This window comes from Ciona intestinalis, chromosome 1 (assembly GCF_000224145.3).
Source record: "Ciona intestinalis chromosome 1, KH, whole genome shotgun sequence".
Taxonomy (NCBI): domain Eukaryota; kingdom Metazoa; phylum Chordata; class Ascidiacea; order Phlebobranchia; family Cionidae; genus Ciona; species Ciona intestinalis.
Window position 1 is genome coordinate 3,996,734 of NC_020166.2, and position 12,454 is coordinate 4,009,187.

General features: G+C 33.6%; 3 protein-coding genes across 3 annotated transcripts in view; all 3 read right to left on the reverse strand.

Annotated features, from left to right (window-relative positions):
* LOC100178139 (lys-63-specific deubiquitinase BRCC36) overlaps positions 1-1,194 on the reverse strand; it is a 4,936-nt gene extending 3,742 nt beyond the window's left edge. Inside the window, exon 1 of the mRNA XM_009863920.3 lies at positions 1,049-1,194. Coding sequence (XP_009862222.1) covers positions 1,049-1,168 — 120 coding nt within the window. The 5' untranslated portion in view covers positions 1,169-1,194. The remainder of the gene's footprint in view (positions 1-1,048) is intronic.
* Positions 1,195-1,712: 518 nt separating this feature from the next.
* Positions 1,713-7,410, reverse strand: LOC100183654 (H/ACA ribonucleoprotein complex subunit DKC1). Its single transcript, XM_004225468.4, has 16 exons — positions 7,356-7,410; positions 5,830-5,991; positions 5,357-5,400; positions 4,901-5,082; positions 4,512-4,696; positions 4,354-4,418; positions 3,880-4,006; positions 3,668-3,798; positions 3,464-3,607; positions 3,269-3,389; positions 3,089-3,207; positions 2,794-2,897; positions 2,486-2,555; positions 2,344-2,416; positions 2,028-2,179; positions 1,713-1,966 (listed from the first exon to the last, which is right to left on the reverse strand). Exons 1-16 carry the CDS (start codon positions 7,363-7,365, stop codon positions 1,895-1,897), a joined length of 1,761 nt encoding a protein of 586 aa, XP_004225516.2. The 5' UTR covers positions 7,366-7,410; the 3' UTR covers positions 1,713-1,894.
* Positions 7,411-7,526: 116 nt separating this feature from the next.
* Positions 7,527-12,454, reverse strand: part of dkc1 (dyskerin) — a 9,974-nt gene continuing 5,046 nt past the window's right edge. The window contains exons 4-8 of the mRNA XM_009863922.2: positions 11,634-11,802; positions 11,449-11,574; positions 10,309-10,452; positions 9,347-9,496; positions 7,527-8,144 (exon numbers count right to left, since the gene is read on the reverse strand). Coding sequence (XP_009862224.1) covers positions 8,127-8,144; positions 9,347-9,496; positions 10,309-10,452; positions 11,449-11,574; positions 11,634-11,802 — 607 coding nt within the window. The 3' untranslated portion in view covers positions 7,527-8,126. The remainder of the gene's footprint in view (positions 8,145-9,346; positions 9,497-10,308; positions 10,453-11,448; positions 11,575-11,633; positions 11,803-12,454) is intronic.

A 12,454-nucleotide genomic window follows, 5' to 3' on the forward strand; every position in this document is an offset into this window, starting at 1 on the left:
TTGATATAGTTTATGAGATGAAGTGTGATGACGTCATTAAACAGAATACCGAATCCCGTAATTAGATTCACATACAAAAGAATTCCAATCTCAAGGTTTCGAAATTCTGTACTGTGCATCCCTACCTGCGTTACTGGTAAAAAATGTGTCTCCAGCAAAAAAACATTTGCTGCAACATAACATAATTAAATAGCAGCATCACATTTGCCACAAGGAAATAATGTGTGAAAGTGAGGTTTTTCTTGATTATTGTTTGTGCAATGTGTACATGACCATTGAACTAAAGAGTCCAACTGACTCTCTAGAAATAAGTGCTATAGAACTGGTCATTTATGGTTTTAATGTTTAACAATGCAAACTATAAAAATCTTTGCCACTTATGTCTTTATGTTTTATCTCTCCCAATACATATTATTGTTTACCAATTTTGACACGGGACAAATAAAAAAATGACTGCATTGGTCGAATACTTTAGACAAATTTGAATGAAATATTCCAAGTAGACCCTTCTGCCTGGAGTGTATATAAGTTGACATGAGGTATAGAGAGGTGACACCACAGCTTAAACAAACAAAGATGACCACATTTGTCATTTTTTATACTTTTGGATAAGCTGCACAGTGAAGCAAAGTCGATCTGGTTACAACTTACAATTAGTTAAATCTTAATAATATACACAGGAAAACGCAAACAACTTTTTTCACATATTACAAATTTACAACCTACGAATCGGCTACGATTTTTGTTGTTCATCAACACAAATTAAAGGTAGGAAAAAATAGGAGCGAAAACTTCAAAACAATGTAAACAATTAATGCCATCTAAACTAAACAACCTCGATGCACATATTTGTCACTCGTTTAACTAAACTTTCATTACTTTCAATGACATATTTTATTTGTGAATTAACATTGACAGTTTGTCAAATTTCACACCTACTGTTATAAACAATTTACAAAACAAATTACTAACAAATATTAAAATATTAAACAAAGGTTTGTTATTTTAATTTCTTAATATAACATTACAGCTTGAACAGAAAGTTTACCTTTTCTACCATTTCTCCAATGCAAAGTCCCATGACTTCTTCAGATTCGTTTGACAAAGCATGGGTTATGCAACTCAAATAAGCATCCGCTTGAAGATAAACACGTGAAACAGAACCCATCCTAAACGTTTTGTATTGTAAACAGAAAATCTATATGTAGTCAAAAATTAAGGTCTACTCCTGTTACTATAGTAAACAATCTCTATCATAATTTGAACTGGTAGATCCAACTACTGTATAAAGTGTAGTAGTATACAAAGCGAATCTTTAGGCAAAAGGAAACACAAGCCATAATGTCAGGGGCAATATTCTTCCTAATATGTAGAAACCAGAGCCATAGAAATACGACTCTAGTAGAGAGTGTTTATACGACTCTGGTAGAAACAATGTTTATGCAAACCAAGAGAGCGAAGCTATAATGAACGGTCACGTATATTTTAAAGAGAAACGATTCATTTTGTTTGTTGCAAGTGTAAATTAGCATTGTACAATTCGGGACGGCATGTCGAACTGTAAAATGAAGCTGGTAATCGTCATTAATAATTAGGCATAATTTTAGGGATTTTTACCGAAAACTATAGACACTCCTAAAATTTCATGATTCTCATTTTTAGTTTTAACTTTATATCCCAACATCATACAATTTAATACGGGATAAACTAAGAGCTCTTCATTTCCATTATTTAATATTCGCACCTTGGCACACTGTATTTTAAACGTGTCGCAAATAAAAACGGCAGCTTAAAACACTAGAAATGCAGAAATAACAAAGTGGACACAATCATTCAAGGAAATAAAAAAAAATATAAAATAATTTGGCAGTGATCAGCAAAGATGTCCATTATTTCATTCACTAGTTTTTTTCTTCTTTTTATCCTTTTCAGATTTATCTTTCTTTTTCTTCTTCTTCTCCGGAGACTAAAACATAATAATTAAACTGTACTATAGATTTTTTAAACCAAGCAAATGTAACTTTTACCTTAAGTTCACCATCTGTTGTTTCAGCAGTTTTATCTAAAACAGATGCATCAAGGGATTCATCTCCTTTAGATTTCTTCGCTTTCTTTTTTTCCTTCTTTTCTTTTTTATCTTTCTTTTTTTCTTTACCATCTTTAGTCTTTTTTACAGTAACTGTATTATAATATTTAGTGAGCTATGGAACAAAAATTTGAAATGTTTATTTAAACTACACAGTTTGTCTCAGAAACGAGGAATTGCTCTCATCACTTGCAATATGTCAGGATAATCATCATTGACAAGCCATAAAATGTTTACCGCCTTATCATAATAGGTACCTGGGGTTTCAATTACTTCAATTTTAGCTTGAGGTGCGGATTCAGAAGAACTGTCACTGGAATTGCGTTTTCTCTGCAAAACAAGTTAACCATTAAGTTATTTACTACTAAAAATAACATCTAAGGAATCTAATTTGCCAACCTTAACTCCTGCGGTGGAAATGTCTTCAGCAGCTTCTGGTGTTTTAACGATTGTACCAACATCTGTTAAGCTACAATACAGCATATAATTAAAAAAAGGGATTGCAAAAATTGATTTTACTTTTATTTAGCAGTTGACTGTTGAAAATACAGTTTGCTCATTAATATTAATAACCAGCAATCTGGAGATTTCCAAGCTTGTTCTAGCACACATGAATACTGTTCATGCTACAATTCAAGCGTGAACAGTTCTCAGAGCATGCTTATATATATATATTAAAATTGTAAATACAAAAAATCAATGTGTACCTAAAATCAGGGTTGCCTTCTAAATAATCTTTTGGTGTTTTTTCGTTTGGTTTTCCATATTTTCCCAGCAAACCTTTTTTGATCATGCTCTTCTTTAAAGATGCCTAGTTGAAAACAATTTTTAAACACTGGAAGCAAAAAAAATGTGTCATCCACAACCTAGAGGGTTCCGAAAATTCAAGTGTTACTTAAATTTTAAACACTTAAAGTATAAGATAAAGTATAAAAGCAAACAAAGAATGTGTCATCAACAAGTAAACAGAACCTAGAGGGTTCCAAACACTTGTAGTGGTACCTTAGGCCCTAAACCCCATTTTCTGGGGTAAGTGTCCCGTTCCATGATGACGCGTTTGATTTTGGCAACAATCCCGTGATCGCAGGTTGATATCACGGCAGTGGTCATAAGTGCAATTGCTACAACACACATTTTAACAATGAGTTCAAGAAGCTTTAAACATTTTTATAATGTACTAACCAAGACAAATTGCTTCTCCTTTTGTTGTGATTATCACAATTTCCTGGTTTACTTCAATTCCATCTTCATACCTCAAAACGCCAGGTAACAATATCTTTGCACCATAACAAATTGCATTTACCTGTAAGAATGTGTAAAAGGCATTTGTATTTATGTTAGTATCACAACTATTTTTATTTTTTATAGGCTACTTACAGCACTGTCTTTTAAAATAATTCTTTTATGTGAAACAAGCAACTTTTCTAATGGACTGATAACCCTTCGAAGATGAGTTTCATCTTTATGATGATCAAGCTGATATTGAGCATCCAGCACATCATGCATCGTGACAAGATCATCCTAAGTAATTGTAAAATTTAGAATGAGAAACTGAAATCTTTTAATATTTGATTAACATACATTTTCTGACATAATTCCTGATCGAACTCTTCGTAACTCTTGCATCTGACCTCCAACTCCGAGCAATAAACCAAGATGAACACACAGAGTTCGAATGTAAGTGCCGGCTTCACAACTTACCCAGAAAACGCCTTTAAGAAAAGATCCATTATCCCATCAATGTAACAAATACCTCGTACTGAAGCTAAAAATACAATGCCAGTGTTACTTACCAAGTCTTTTGTCCATATCATACTCTAATAGTTTGCTCTGATAGATTGTTCTCACACGAAGTTGTCGTTTGACAGCAGATATTAAAGGTGGTCGTTGAAACAAAGCTCCTGTAAGGGTTTCAATTGCCTGCAAACCAAAATATATACATTTAGTAACGACCAACTAATAAAAAAATCTACATTTTTAGTGTAACGGCATCAGAAAGTTATTATACTCATAGACAGCAATCAATAAAGAATGCCCTAAAACAACAGACCTGCACTTTTACAATCATTTTGAAAACACATGAAGAAAACCTTCAAACGCCACAAAACTTATGGAAAAGCCAATCACACAATTTCATTTTACGCATAAAGTGAAATCAATGTAATTACCCCAGGTTTGTGTTTTAGAAAGTCTCAGAGAATGGATAAACTTGTATCATCATATATTGCTCAAAATATATAATACATTAAAACAAAAGACTATCTTACCCTTGCCAGCTTAAGCTGATTTTCAATAACACCATGTAATCTTACAATGCAGACATATTCTTTACCTGTAACAAGAACAATATTCATATTAATCTTTAATACGATTTAGGAAGGTGTCAAAATAAAAAAAAACATTATATTTAAATACATCAACTGACCAGCAGACTGCTGAGATTTGACGAGTCGTGTTGCTCGTTCCACACACACAATGAGACATCCAGTTACTTTTGGATCAAGTGTTCCACTATGCCCCGTCTTCTCTACCTTCAGGATTCTTCTCAACCAAGCAACAACTTCATGTGAGGATGGGTTGGCCGGTTTATCGAGATTTATAAATCCAGTTCTGAACAACAGCAAGATTACATTTTTATCAATATTAGGAACTGGAAAGTAAGGCGTCCAAGTTTAAACAAGACAAAATTTCTTCGAAATTTTTTATTTTAGGCAGTTTGTATAAAAAAAATGAGTAAATGTTTGATTTTCTATGTGATTAGTCAATTTGTATAAAAAAAAATGAGTAAAAGGAATAGGTGAAAGTTAACGTTACCTCACATATTCATGAATATTTCGTTTTAAAGGTGAACAACCAAAAGGAAGCGGAGTGTAATGATTTGTTCGGATATTCAGTTGATTGTGATTTTTTAATAAAAGTGGCCAATCTGATGTGTTAAGCTTTGGTGGTGGTTTATCTTCAGGTTCAATCAAAAAATCTCCACTTCGTTGAGCTTCCTAAAACCATCCCCATTTTATTAAATTCTTGATTTTGAGCGCAACATTCCCAAATGTGTATCAAACAAAAAACTTAAACACCCCTTTTGTTATTTATGAAAATTATACTTTACGTTAAAACCATAGATTTATTGGATTGAACGCAATATTCCTAAATGAGTATCGAACAAAAAACTCAAAAACCCCTTCTGTTATTTATAAAAAATATACCTTACGTTAAAACCATAGATTTATTGGATTGATGACAAATAGTACAATTAAATAATATACTTACCGCAACATTAACATTCTTCGCCTTCTTTTTCTTTTTGGTAGAGTCTGCATAATAAAAATTAATCATTAATGGGAGGTATATAATGCGTATTTTTACTGACATGATTAAAAGTGCGGAATAAAGAATTCTCACAAAGCTAAGATCGCTAAGTGCTGACTTAAGATTAGAAAAATATTAGTCTCCTTCTAATAAGGTTAAGTATTTCTGAATCAGAAGCATGATAAACTGAAGAAATGCAAACATGAATGTTACACATAATGAAACAGCTTAATTAATAGTTATGTTGCTATCATAAGGTTTTTAACAAACCACAATTTAACTTACTCCGCGTAAGCTGTATAAACCCTAAATGTACTGATTACAAAAAAGGGAATACGTTGATGTATATATAAATATATTGTATATATATTCTACATACAAATAAATGCCATGTCTTATAATTACACTCTTAACACAAAACAATGTAATCTTACCTTTTCCATTCTCCATTATTTCTATTACAAAACAATCGGCATTCACCAGCGGAGCAAGCAGCGAAATGATTAAAGCAAAACACGTGCATAACTCGTAAAAGCAGGGTCGCGGGGTCACACCTTCAACCACGTGGACGAAATGTATGCTATACGTCCTAATGACTACGTAAAAACATTAACGCCCAGGACTAATAGAAGAAAAGAACTAACTAAAATAAAATTAGAGAAGAATTTTGATTACGATGAAATCAATATTTAGAGTAAGTGTACATAGGTTTATAGTTCTTTCTAAGTTAAATATCATGATATTAATTTTTCCGTTTTTGAGAGTATAGGTTGGGGAAGAAGAGACGAATTTTTATTGTAATGCCACTCGTCCCATTTGGTAGTAAAAAAGAAAAAGTTAAATTTTCCAAAGAAAATGTTTAAAACAAAATCAGTATAATTCGATGTTATTTGCTATAAAGGTGTCCGTCTCCCCCTCCAATGCTAAAGGTGTCCCGTCTCCTCCCTCCAGGTATTTTTTAAACAGGTAAAAACACAAAATAGTAGAATGCTAATTTTGAATGCTCGCTAAATCGTTGAAATTAAAGCCGATAAAAGTTTGTAGATTGCGAGTGTGAACTAAACTAGTTTCATAGATTCATAAAAGAAAACTTGAATATTTCGTACAGTTTGATTTATAATCTCATAAAACCAGTTTCGGTTTTGTTTGAAAAAAAAGATATAAACATGAGGAAAATAAGCAATACGACTTTAATTTGCGATGTAAACAACATAAAAGAACGTTTTAAGTTTAAAAAAGGACAAGAAACTAGCACAGCCCGTTAATTTCTGTAGATTAACTACAAGTTGCAGAATACTGTTAGTAATATACAGTAGTGTGGGAGAAGATGGGACACCTTTCCCGATAGACCGTTTTTAATTCTTTAAAACACGATCAGGATATTTGGATATTTCTGTGCTAAAGGTGTCCCATCTCCCCACGTTTTAGTTTTGTAATATTTTAAGTGGTAATCACAACTTGCCCCACGTTTTAGTTTTATAAGTTTTTATTGCCAAACTTTGAAAGGTTTGCTTTTAATTTAATAATTTATAGAGACGGGCCATTAAGCCAATATTGCCCAATGTTTCCAAACTCAAAATATATGAAAATATATACAATAATCAAAAACTTTTAAAACAGAAAATTGGTAATACCCTTTAAGAAGAATTTGGTGCTAAGAAAGCGTAACAGACAAAAATCAATTTCAGTTAACTTAAGTTTGTTACGTATTGGTAAGTTTGGCCTGAAATTCGTATTTATTTTTCATACATTCTTTTGTAAATATATTTGTATATCATCATCTCTGAGGTATCAGTTGAATTAAAAACCAACTATTTAAAGTTTGGCAATATAAACCTACACAACAACAAAGAAAGGGAGAACGGGACAAAAAAACATGTTTTTTATATTAATGGTAATCTGCAACTTGTAGTTAACCTACCGAAACCAACAGTTTGTGCTAAGTTTAAGACCTATTTACCTCTGCCCATTTTCTATGTGTCGGGAAGGACTTGGATCAGCGTACGAAATATTTGAACTGTTCCAAACTGTTGAAAATACTAAATTTAAACTTCTACTACGAATCCACATCTAACTCGCTGCCTACAAGTTAAAAGATCCTTTAGTTACCACCGAAATATAAGGAAGCATATCATTTCGATCGCTTTCTTTTCGAATTACAATACAATTTCTCCTTCACGTTATAGAAATGTAAAATAAGAACGCATTAAATGAACATACAACTAATAATATATAAGTTCAAAATAACACACGACACAAGCAAGCCTGTATGAATAAATTCGATGTGAAACGTGTCAACCTAAATCATTAAAACTATAACATTTTACTCGTGTGAAACCAGGTCTGTTTGGAAATTATATACGTCTTATGATAAAGAATTTAGGCAGTACACTGAGCAGCTATGTTGTAGGTTAAACATACTGTACATGGTCCGAAGCATGAAGCTCCGAGTATCGTGGATGCCAAATACATTAAAAAAGATTGTCAAGATAATTTAACGCGAAAATGCCTAAAACGGACAGAATTTATTAACAAAAATAAAGTTTAACCCAGAAATAACCGGATACGAAAGAATGTTTTAAATAACGGCAACCAAACTAAGTTTTGTCGGAAGGATCCGGCAAACTGACCGCCTTTTGGTCAAGAAGTGCATATTTGAATATGGAGAACAGTAGCGATTCAGGCATTTCGAATAGAGCTGGAACTTAACTCGTCAAGTTGTCAGTATGGGTTATTGAAGCTCACGTATCTAAAAAACAAATGTTCAGATAATATGTTTTTTTTTTTAACTTTAACATGTATTACAATAACAGTTGAATAAAGAAACGTTACACGCAATCGTGAGTTGCTGGACTTGGTTGCAGGTGGTTGATTAAATGAATATGCTGCACCATGGCCTATACTCAATTGAGTAGTAGGCCATGGCTGCACACAGAGGGATGAAGTTAATGAAGAGAAACAAGGGAAAGGGGATTGATATAATCGTTTGGGTTTCAAGGGAAGCAAAAAATACAGTTAACTATTCTCTTAACTATTTGCGACCCTGAAACAGTGGTATTTGCTCTTGAATAATCAGGATACGGACACGATGCTTGATGCTACAACTTTGGATTGAGCGTATCTAGACAAGACACTTAACGAGCAAGGTGACACCCAGTGGTCCTAATGCACTCTAGTCCCTATAGTTCTTGTAGTGCGGACTGCGGACCTCATATTTAATGCGTCCGCATTTTCACAAAAAAAAATCGGCGCGCCTACTTCTAAGATAGTGAAATAACACCGCCCTAAACGTACAACATTCAGCTTGTTTTTTACTTGATAGCTAATAATGGACGTAATCGATATTATGGCCAAAAATAATCAATGTCAATCGCCACTGTGTTGTAACAAAGCATTATGGTGGTTAAGAAGATTTACGTAAGGACCAACATTATTACTTAAAGTATGGGTTAATTACCGTAGGCGAGTGGTAACGATGCGCCGATAGTCGATGAGACATTTTTAATCATAGCGTTATGTTTGTAACTTTGAAATCATATATGTTCTAACATGGTGTCCAAACTGCCAACCATACAGAACAAACGGTAAAAAAATAATCGTTCAGAAAACTACAAACGTGGTACTCGTAAGCAGGCACGAGGTGTATGGAATAGAACATCTGTGTCAAACTAGTAACGACTGTCGTTTTCCGGCCACACGAAGACATATAGTAGGGTGGGGAAAGATGGGACACTTTTTTATTCTGTTTTCTCGTCCGATTTGATAACAAACAAAGAACATTCAAAGAATTATAAAACCGTATTCTCGCGACTTCCATAGACCGTTGTTAATTGTTTAAAACACAATCTAAATATTTGGATATTATGTGGTAAAGGTGTTCCGTATTTCCCCGTCCTACTATATGGGTATTATTTATTCTTTCAACGTAAAAACACGGGCCCAACAACGCACCTGTTTAATGAGATAAGCTTTCTCTTCGTTGAACTGCTCGTCGTCCGAACGATCGTTGTGGAAGTTAGTGAGGAAGTCGACCAACTTTTGTTGATTCTTCAGCAAAATATCGAGGATGGGTTTGGTCTTGTTGGGATTTGCAACGAACACCTGAAAAAGATATTAATAATAATAACTTTATTTGTCTCTTCGATTACCATGGCAAAGATTTAAAAATATTTTAAACGAAGCGACAGGATATAGCGACAACACAACAGTTGTTAAAACAGACTATATTTAGTTGGAAGAAAATACGCGTGGTCGCTACACCTAACAAACAAACGAGCCAAACAAAAGTGTGCGTAAATAAAATTGATGTTTATGAAATAAAATTGTAAAAATAAAACAGAATGCATGTTTGTCACGTATGTGTGTTGGCAGCTGCTGTGTGGAATTGAAATGCTGTAAGCGTGAAATAAAGGAATTAAATCGACCGCCTACATGTATTCTGTGGTTGAGCTACATATCGAATACTTTGAATTCCTCAAATTGTGGACGGCAATCAATATAAATTATGCATTAGTGTCCCTTGCTGTGTTAACGCGGTATTATTCCTATGTTTGTCGAGTTTACAACGGCTTGTTTAACACAATAACCTTATTTTATGTCTCTTGGTGTATATTTCCACTATATAAACGTCACGTTTACGTTCAGGTAATCGTTTTAGTAAGACCGATGAGAATATTACTGTGTGTAGAAGTCCATTAGTAAGGGTCACATAGTCATTAAGTAAATCGAGGTGCTGCTAAATTGAACCTAAATAATTTAGCAGCGGTTTTATTTGAAATCCCTCTAAAGCAACTCTCGGGAATACAGACTGAACTTCAATTCCGAAAGTTTACGAAATAATATTTGTTCAATAAAAGTAAAACACGACCGACGACGATGTTTAAATAACAGAATACAAAAATTTAAGATCTCACTTTAAACACGTGAAAAGCTTCGAACTGAATGTTCCGGCTCTGGTCGCGCAAATTGTTCATCATGATCTTGAGGTTTTCTGGTCTACTGATGTACTTCGTCATTATGGTGTAGTTGTGACGGTCCAGTAACAGCTCGCCCAGCAACTATAAGTAAAACGTGATGTTAGGGACAGTTTAAATGTACAGCTAAACTGGGTTACAGTTTAAAATGGAATCTAACTCTACAAAAATGTGCGGTGAGTGGCAACACGATGCTCATGGTTTGTCATTGACTTGACAACTCATGAAAGACAACGGTCAAAATAACACTGAAGGGTTAATGTAGAAAAACGAGATGAAAAATAGGTTTGTTTGACACTGGGACGTGAGGTAAAACGGGGTGGTAATATTTAAATGTTTTGCTATAAAACTAATTGGTTTAACAATATGTTTCTAAGACTTGAATTAAAACTGTATGTTGTTGTTGTAAAGTCCAACAATGACGATATACAAGTCATATTAACTTTATTGAAAGTGACTAGACATAAGAAATATCGTATATTAGAACATCCTTCTGGTAGTGTATGGTTAAAAGCTTCCTTTGGGAGTGTGTTAATAAATCCAACAAGTATGGTCACAGAAAGCACTGAAAACAACCATCATTAGTGGACTGTGAATAAGTTTATTGGCCAAGCCGACGTCAATAATTAGCCAAGCTAAACACCTAAATGTAATCTTGTGTAAAGTCAAATTGAATATTAGTTGCTGCAGGAACATGCACAACTAATGAGTTTTTAGCTTTACCTAACACTAATCTGAAAATCCAGACTTAAATGTTATTAAGTAAGAAGTGGAGTATGCATAATGGTTAATCTTATGAAGAAAAAATCCGGTTTTAAGTGCAAGTTGACAAGTTGTTAATGTTTTGTTAGTGAAGTTTAATATCACTAGAGTCAACAAATCATGATATAAATGGTCTACTTCAGTTCTGAGACCATTCACTCCCAAGCAATTACTCATTAAACTTTGGTGGATTCACAGACATGACGACATGAGACATGTGAGATGTGACTCACCACGTAAATGTTTGTTTTGATTTTGACATAATATGCCTCAAACAATGTTCCCACCAAACAAATGTGAATTTATGTCACTTTTTACCTTCAGTGACTGCCTCCTGGTTACGTAGTTTTCCGATCCAAGAAGTTGGGTGTAACAATCGAATACTTGGTCGTAGTTTGCGTTGAGGAACTCGGCACATACTACTTTATGTCTGGTCAGCAGGTCCTTTAAAAACAATTAGAATGAAACTGTTTTTGACATAACATAAGATTTGTATTATATACCTTGAAGGTGGCAAAAGCATCAGATGCAATGTCAAATGTTGACATTTCAACATAATCAAAAAATTTAGGAAACTCCTTTGAAGAAAGAACTGCTTTGGCTAATGCTTCTGAACGAATGCATTCTCGCAACATAACACCACAGCTGAGCGCAATGTCCGGCTTTTCGTATCTGTAAACATAAGATTTATGTAATATGTGGTATACAGTTAAACATATCTAAATCCAATACATATTTAAACAAATGCGAAGGTTCGGAATATATATAATATAAAATACCATGTTTTATCATATATCAAATAAATTATTTATAATCGTAACCATGGCCTACTCAATACACGGCCTAGGAATACACCGAAACTGCTCTGAAAATAAGAGGCCTATTGACGCGAATAATGCCCATTATAATACATTGTTACGTCACGGTTTTATGAATGGATTTCCTTCATTTTGAATGCAGTTTGCAGTTGTTGGTAGGTTCAATACCAGTTCTAGGTTGTTTTAACTTACAGTTTATCACAGAACGTGTCGCAGGTATATTTTCTTGTTTAGTTAAAATCATACCAGACGTATAAAGCAGCGCAAAAGGTTTATTAGTATATAAATATCAGTTTATTAAGCATAAAGAGAGACGAGCAATCAGATTCAGTTTACCAACACAGAAAACCTACGTTTTGATTATATTTAATTTAGTAGACAGGCATTTGGCAAGTTTTATAATGCAGCACACCTTTATAATTTTATTTAGATTAATTCTAAGCCACCAGAATTATTAAGCGAGCTATTTAAGCATGGTCAATAGTGTTCCGTAGTTGGATAGAATA